This window comes from Littorina saxatilis, linkage group LG1, assembly GCF_037325665.1.
Source record: "Littorina saxatilis isolate snail1 linkage group LG1, US_GU_Lsax_2.0, whole genome shotgun sequence".
In the NCBI taxonomy this organism is placed as follows: domain Eukaryota; kingdom Metazoa; phylum Mollusca; class Gastropoda; order Littorinimorpha; family Littorinidae; genus Littorina; species Littorina saxatilis.
The window spans coordinates 87,030,999-87,039,240 of NC_090245.1; the positions used below are offsets into that span (position 1 = coordinate 87,030,999).

The window sequence follows — 8,242 nt, forward strand, 5'->3', positions numbered from 1 at the left end:
TACATGTAGGTGTCTTTATTCTCTGTCAAATGCACACATTCGTAAATGTGTCATACACTGTAGTACAGTAACAAAACTGGAATGGAAAATGCAAGTTTAAACAAGTTAAATCCTATAAAAACAACCTTTCATAATCTGTTATTTAACGGTTATGTTGAAGAAAAAGGCACGTCAGAGGAGAGATTTATATAAGAGAGAGAGAGAGAGAGAGAGAGAGAGAGAGAGAGAGAGAGAGAGAGAGAGAGAGAGAGAGAGAGAGAGAGAGAGAGAGAGAGAGAGAGAGAGAGAGAGAGAGAGAGAGAGAGAGAGAGAGAGAGAGAGAGAGAGAGAGAGATCAATTAGACTGTCTTCTCATTTTAGCAATGAGAATGCATTTAAGCGCAGATCTGAACTGGTAAACAATGCTGGTGCCTAAGCTCTGCATATGTTTTCTGTCCATGTTCCTCATACTAATAAGGCCGATTGTCTAAATTACGATATCCATGTGAAATGAATGTATACGTTTAAGTTCATAATTGTAATATCTTTTGACTTGTCATTTAAAAAGTATCAGCATGCATTCGTTCCGGAGCAATAATCTATCTCTCGTTGATAGATGAGATCATTTTAATAAAATAGATTATAAATTAGCATACATTTGACGAAACAGATGTATGACAGCCTAACGGTGGGTGCATTTATTCCGCATCCGCCCCAGAGAAGACACTCAGTTCATCATCGCCTGGTCAGTTTATGGCCGCTTTCTGTACAACCTGATCGCAAAGAAATAAAACAAATGCAGAATAAGACATCATTGAAAGTTAAGACAGACAGACAGACAGACAGACAGACAGACAGAGGCAGAATGAGACAGAGACAGGAACAGAGAGATTCATGAGAATTTACTCACGCATACGGATACACGGTAATCTTTTTTCAACCCCTCAACCTACATTATTTTCCACCACCACCATCCTACCCCATGCGCAACACGCGCCAAACGCAACAGGGGAAAACACACACACCATGCTAATCATGAGGAAAAACAACAAACAAAAAAACCCAAAGGGTAATGTCATTCTGACCTGTTCATGGCGTCATTCAGCATGCCGTCATAACAAGACTTGTAGCACAGAGTGCTGTGTGAGTTGTCCTGCTCCGCGGTGCTGACGCCATTGCTGCTTGCGTAACCAGGCGTCAGCGGTCCGGCGCCACCATTGACGTCACCCAAACCGCAACGGCTGAGACACGTGTCAGCGATGTCGTCGGTCTTGAAGGCACAGCGTTGGAAGCAGTTGTTGCCGATCTGAGTGCAGGGTGCAATGCATTCTAGGAACATGCCGAAGTCGGGAAGGAACTGCTCACAACTCCGCTCCACCTGAAGAGGACGAAAGATGTTTGCATGGTTTGGTTTAAACAACACTTCATTTTAATATTCAGGTTTGATATAATTCGTGACAATTTTACAATATTTGACATTTAAGTCTGCACAAATTAAACATCTTTTTATTCAGTCAATATTCCGAACGATTTCAAATCCCGACCGCGGTGGGTTAAGGGTGACGATTCTTCCGATCTCCCAAGTCTTCTGATAGCCGCACCCTAGTCATCCCACACACAAAATCAAAAGCATATGGACAACGCACTTTTGCATTTTGCGCATCTACTCAATGGAACTCTCTCCCCTCTCACATTCGCCACTCTCAGTCAGTACTGTCATTCAAGCGAGCACTCAAAACTCACCTCTTCCAGAAACACAACTCCTAAAGTCGCAACATTTTGCCATCCTGTTCTGTAACGGTTCCATCTCTATTCAGCTTGTTATTTTTGTCTTTTGTTTTAAATTATTATAAATATAATTTTTCACTGCAGTAGTCCTTTAACTTTAACCCTTAGCTGTAAGCTAGATATGCACAAGTCATGTCGGTGCCACATAATGCTGACACACATGTTCCTGTGCATAGTTTATGGATAACGTGTAGTTGGGAAGTTAAGAGTAGAAATAATTAGTATTTAGTGTAGGAGGAGGGTTGGGAGTGGGTAGGGAGGGGGTGGGTATGGTTTACTTTGAGCAGGTCGGCTTCAGTTTTAATAAACAATTCTAGAGAATTGTGTATCTTATATTTGAGTCTTTCGTGTTTTAGACATTGATGCATTTAATAGTTTTAACGAGTTGCCTTTTGTTTTATCATTCTGGTGTTTATCTAGATGTGCTGTGTATCTTATAAGAAGTTCTTAAAAGTTCGAAGTTATTTTAGCATATAGGTTTTTTATGGTCTTAACAGTTAAACATGTATTACGTTATCATTAAGATTCATGCTTTGTTAGCACTAAGCAGTTGTTTTAATCAGTCTGGTTTTCTCTTGTTTTCATCTTATGAACATTCTAAATGTTAGACTAACTTATTGTCTTGTACAGAATAACAACTGTGTGAATGGTGCTATACTGAATGAAAGAGTGTGACATGAAGTTCTTGTACACCATTGTAAAGAGTGTGAATGACGTTTTAGTTTAGATGTCAAGCGCTTAGAGCAAGCCTTTTTAACGAAAGTTTTTGATTTAGCGCTATATAAATGTTCTTCTTATTATTATTATTATTATGTGCAGGCCACGTGCGCACGGAACAGATCCTGTAATCCATGTCAGAGTTCGGTGGGTTATAGGAACGCGAACATACCCAGCATGCTTCCCCCGAATGCGGCGTATGGCTGCCCGAATGGCGGGGTAAAATCGGTCATACACGTAAAAACCCACTCATGCAAAAACATGAGTGAACGTGGGAGTTTCATCCCATGAACGAAGAAGAAGGACCATGTGAACAGCCCTTGACTTACCTTGCAAAGGCGTTTGAGTTCTTCCTCGGCCCGACACTTCTTGTGACAGTTCCCGAGCACACCAGAGGCGTGGAGACCTTCCATGCACAGCATGGCGACCAAGCAGCTGATGGTTAGAAGGCTGGGGGATGCCATGGTTTATTCAATCTGAAAAAAAAGCAACAACCAGAAAACTATATATATTACATAATGTGGAGAGTTCCTTTCATTTACATTCTTTTTCCTCCCGAAGACACACTCAATTGTACTACGTTGCAAGCCCCTGGAGCAATTTTTTGATTGGTGCTTTTGTGAACAAGAAACAATTGACAAGTGGCTTTATCCCATCTCCCCCCCTTTCCCCGTCGCGATATAACCTTCGTGGTTGAAAACGACGTTAAACACCAAATAAAGAAAGAAACACACTCAAGGCTTACTGGAATAAATATTACCCAATATTGACGGACTGTGTGATGATATCTTCTGCTATGGTCTGTTGAGACAGTGATATCAAAATCGAGACCGGAGGTCGAGATTTTGATATCACTGTTGAAACAGATCAATAGCAGAAGATATCATCACACAGTCAGTCAATGTTAGATATATTGCTAATTCTCTGGACATTTTGTATTTACTGTAAAGAAATTACAAAAGTATTTGTCTCAGTTTTGGCTGTTCCATATTCCTCCCTCTGATTATTATTTCTTTTTGTTCACTCTTTTCTTGTATTTTTCAGTATTTTAGAATGTCTTTCCTATCAAACAGTCTTTAGTCACTTGCTCAACTAAATTCTAGAATAATTACATTTTCATATATATTTGTTTGTTTTTAAATTTAGGTGTTTTTGTTTTTGAAGTGGGGAAGCAATAAAGAGGTCGTCGATATCAAAACTGATACCGACGTGAATGTTGTCGATATCACTTTTGCACTGAGCTCAGTTTTGCCCAATTGACCAATGGAAATACACGTAACATATGAAATAGCAATATATATATATATATACGACTTGTGTCTGTGTGTGTGTGTGTGTGTGTGTGTGTGTGTGTGTGTGTGTGTGTGTGTGTGTGTGTGTGTCCGCGATGCACGGCCAAAGTTCTCGGTGGATCTTTTTCAAATTTGGAGACCGTTTTCAGCTACACCCCGGACACAACCTCATCGATGAGATATTTCAACACGTGCTCTCAGCGCGCAGCGCTGAACCGATTTTGGTTCCACCTGAGCTACCCGGGCCCCCATACCGACACACCAAAGCCGCTAGACCACATCACAACGCCAAAGTTCTCGGTGGATCTTTTTCAAATTTGGACACCGTATTCAGCTACACCCCGGACACAACCTCATCGACTGAGATATTTCAACACGTGCTCTCAGCGCGCAGCGCTGAACCGATTTTGGTTTTTCTGTTCATTTCACCATTCCCAGTAACTCTTCCTTATCTTCTCCAGTGTTTTGCGTTTATCTCCCTTCCTTCGTGTGGCTTCAATCCATATTCCCGTTACTACGTTACTATTTTTAGAATGTCACTGCGCTGTCCAGAACGCTTCCCTTGCACCCGTAAGTTGTTCTTACTGTCAAAGTGAAAAGGTCGAATCAATTTATAGCCACGCGAAAAATACACTGTCACCTATCTCTATATATTTATAGATATAGATATACATATATATATATATATATACGGCTTCTCTGTGTGTGTGTGTGTGTTTGTGTGTGTGTGTGGGCAACACCTGTGGATTGTAGAGTTCTGTTTGTGATGTGGTCTGGCGGCATTGGTGTGGGTCTGTATGTTCAGGCCTTCCTTCCAGAAGCCATAACAGTTATTCTCAATCCCGTTTGAGTGGACTTCGGCTTCACATATGATTGTGGTGTTTGGGCACTCGGTTACATTTGGCGTCGTCGACAGCGATGGGACTCGACATGAGATATTTCAACACGTGCTCTCAGCGCGCAGCGCTGAACCGATTTGGGTTTTTCTCTTTATCTTCTCCAGTGTTTTCAGCGTTTATCTCCCTTCCTTCGTGTGGCGTCAATCCATATTCCCGTTACTACGTTACTATTTTTAGAATGTCACTGCGCTGTCCAGAACGCTTCCCTTGCACCCGGAAGTTGTTCTTACTGTCAAAGTGAAAAGGTCGAATCAATTTATAGCCACGCGAAAAATACACTGTCATCTATCTTTATATATTTATAGATATAGATATACATATATATATACGGCTTCTGTGTGTGTGTGTGTGTGTGTGTGTTTGTGTGTGTGTGTGGGCAACACCTGTGGATTGTAGAGTTCTGTTTGTGATGTGGTCTGGCGGCATTGGTGTGTGACTGAATATTCAGGCCTTCCTTCCAGAAGCCATAACAGTTATTCTCAATCCCGTTTGAGTGGACTTCGGCTTCAAATATGATTGTGGTGTTTTGGCACTCGGTTACATTTGGCCACGCTGTCTGTCTCTGTCTCGCGATTCACCCCGGCGATGCCGGGTATTCCTCTAGTACATGTATATACGAGATGATTTAACAAGACGTAGAGACCTACCCCGATCACAAAAATACAGACATGGTTATTGTCTGTAAAACAACTGTCATCTGTAAAGAGGCCGTAGATCGCAAGGCTTCTGTCAAGAACCTCCTGTCTAGGGATGACTGCAAAAAGTCAACGCGAAGAAGGGACAGAAGAAGATACAGGACAGAGCACGTGCAGTAGATGTGCTAACACTCGTAGTTTGTTTAAATCTTTAATTTTTTTTTTACCTCAGTTGAATGCAGGCAGCTTGAACCCTTACTTTTTTCCCTCTTTAATTTTGTTGTTGTTGCGGGGAGCACCCTTCTTCATTGGTCTTTTTTTTCCTTTTACTTTTTGTAACCAAAGTTTACACTGATCTTTCTTCTTTAAATCTACCTGACACTCGTAGTTGTGTGTAGTTCAAAGTACCCTGTTTAAAGAGACACTCCTCCCCGTGCAGACAATCTTGCCAATCACCATAGCCCATAGCTTTTACATGAGATAAGAAGAGCATCCTCATACTTGGGTGCATAGCAAACATCTACAAACTGGGTGCTTTCTGTGTTCACTGGAAATACTTTTAAAGAATTGAATTCGCAAGTGACGACTATGTCAATGTACCAAGCTAATTTTTTTTAATGTACGAATCTGCACAGGAAGCATGAGCCAGGATGTTCAATGTTGCTAAATGTCCAAGTGGAAGGGTGCTCTTATCCCATGTAACAATCTGGTAAGATATTTGAGAGGGTGGCCATGATCTTGTATACGGAAAGTGAGGCGCTTTCAATGTAAAAGAAAAAAAACCCAACCCTCTCTATTTAAAGACGTTCTGGTGTTGTTTTTCTAGGATGTGATCACTGGTTCAATTTCATCGACTATTATTGTATTCACCAGAAAAAATGTGACCCTCCACCACGAAACGAGTCGCATGTCACCCCGCGCGGTTCTGCGCTATAGCTTAATATAGCTGATGGGGTCTATGTCGACTAAAAGAGTGGGATTCCCTGTAGGTGGAGTTCCTGTAGGGGGATTCCACAGGGTGGAGTTTTTTCAATAAAACTTGCAAACCTTACTCGAATTTCTAAGAAATATCAAAAAAGATCGAAAAACATCAAATTCTACCGATGTCGCTAAGCATCACGTGACTTTAAGCGATATCAGCGAAACGCTACAGGAACTACACCCTGTGGTATTCCCTGTATACAGGGAATCCACCTACAGAAACTCCACCTACAGGGAATCCCGCTCTTTTGGTCGACATAGACCCCATCAGCCTTAAGTCTGGGGAGTGTCTGGTGACAGTGTGAGGGTCACCTTAGTCACAGGCTTATAACTCAAACAGTTTTTGCTCTTTTCTAAAACGGTTTTCACCACTGGATAGAGCATAAAACACTCTTTAGGAAAAATGTAAAACTATGAAAATCATGCAAAGGTGACATGCGACTCATTCCGTGGTGGAGGGTCACAAATGGACACTTGAGAGAATGTCAGAAAAACCTAGCTTGTTCTCCGAATGCAGGGCTTTGGTGTTTCTTTTCTTTTCTGCAAAGCCAGAAAGCGATGTGTAATGGGGCAGGGGGTGGGAGGGGAGGGGGGAAGAGGGGGGGGGTACAAAGTGAGAGTAAGGGGCAGCATATAGCATTTCCGGACAATGAAATGCCACAAACTTTCTCCGCCGGGTTATTCCGTGCAGTCCTTCGCTCGGGACTCGCTGGGTGTGGCTGGTAGAGGTGGTGGTATAGCCTTCGTTTTCAAAGACTCTCTGAAGAAACATTGCACTGTCACACAATCACCTCTGAGCCACCCCACCTTTGAGGCTGCTACTCTGACTATGACCGTTCAGGATTCTAGAATCAACATCGCCTGTGTCTATAGGCCACCTCCAAGCAAGAAGAATAAGCTCACGAACACTATGTTTTTTGACCAGTTTCCAGACTTTCTTGAGCATTGTGATTCTTTGCCTGGGAAAACTCTTGTGATGGGTGACTTTAATTTTCATTTTGAAAATGCTGAGGACTCCAACACCAAGAAACTCTCAGATTTGTTCGACATGTTCAGTTTTCACCAGTCTGTTGACTCTCCGACTCATAAGCATGGTCACATGTTAGATTTAGTCATTCATCGCCCTTCTGATGCCATTGTCAGTTCATGTTTTGTCAGTCACGACCTTAAGTCTGACCACAACGCCGTATTATGTCGTCTAAATGTTCCAAAGCCTGTGTCTGCCCCTGTAACAATAACTTTTCGTAGCATCAAGAAGATTGATAAGGAGTCTTTTAGACATGATGTAGCTGGTTTATCTCAAGATTGCTCTGTCACTGAATATAACCAGACGTTGCGCTCAATTCTTGATAGGCACGCCCCTCTCTGCCAACGCACGGTTCGTCAGCGGAAATCTAACCCGTGGTTCAGTAGCATCTCTGAGCAGTTTGGCAAACTGAAACGTGAACGTCGTCAGGCGGAGAGGTGCTGGCTTAAATCCAAACTCACTGTTCACAAAGAGATTTTTGAAACCATCAAACGCAAAGTAAATGACTTAGTTGAAGGCGCTAAAACTGCTTTCTTCTCTGCCCAGATTATAGGTAGTAGAACATGCAAAGAACTTTTTCAAAATTTCAATTCTCTGCTTGGAAAACAGACGGTTTCCAGCCTCCCCACCACCCATGACCCCAAGGACCTGCCAACTGTATTTTCTGACTACTTCACTGAGAAGATCGAAACCATCAGAAATAGCTTTCCTCCACCAGTGGCTTCGCCTCCGGCTTCACAATTCTCTGGTTCTTTGTTGGATAGCTTCATTCCTGTATCTGAGCAGTTTGTTTTGAAGATTTTGAAGAACACAGTGCCAAAGTCTTGTGAGCTAGACCCCATCCCCACCAACTTGTTTTATGAAAACCTTGACCTTTTTCTTCCCATCATAACCAACATAATCAACTCTTCTCTCACTTCTGGC

General features: G+C 42.2%; 1 protein-coding gene across 3 annotated transcripts in view; it reads right to left on the reverse strand.

Moving 5' to 3' along the window:
* Nucleotides 1–8,242, reverse strand: part of LOC138982882 (uncharacterized) — a 38,164-nt gene continuing 29,922 nt past the window's right edge. For all 3 annotated transcript variants that reach the window (XM_070356281.1, XM_070356287.1, XM_070356294.1), the window contains exons 2-4: nucleotides 2,814–2,960; nucleotides 1,065–1,357; nucleotides 1–752 (exon numbers count right to left, since the gene is read on the reverse strand). In XM_070356281.1, coding sequence (XP_070212382.1) covers nucleotides 731–752; nucleotides 1,065–1,357; nucleotides 2,814–2,948 — 450 coding nt within the window. In that variant the 5' untranslated portion in view covers nucleotides 2,949–2,960 and the 3' untranslated portion in view covers nucleotides 1–730. The remainder of the gene's footprint in view (nucleotides 753–1,064; nucleotides 1,358–2,813; nucleotides 2,961–8,242) is intronic.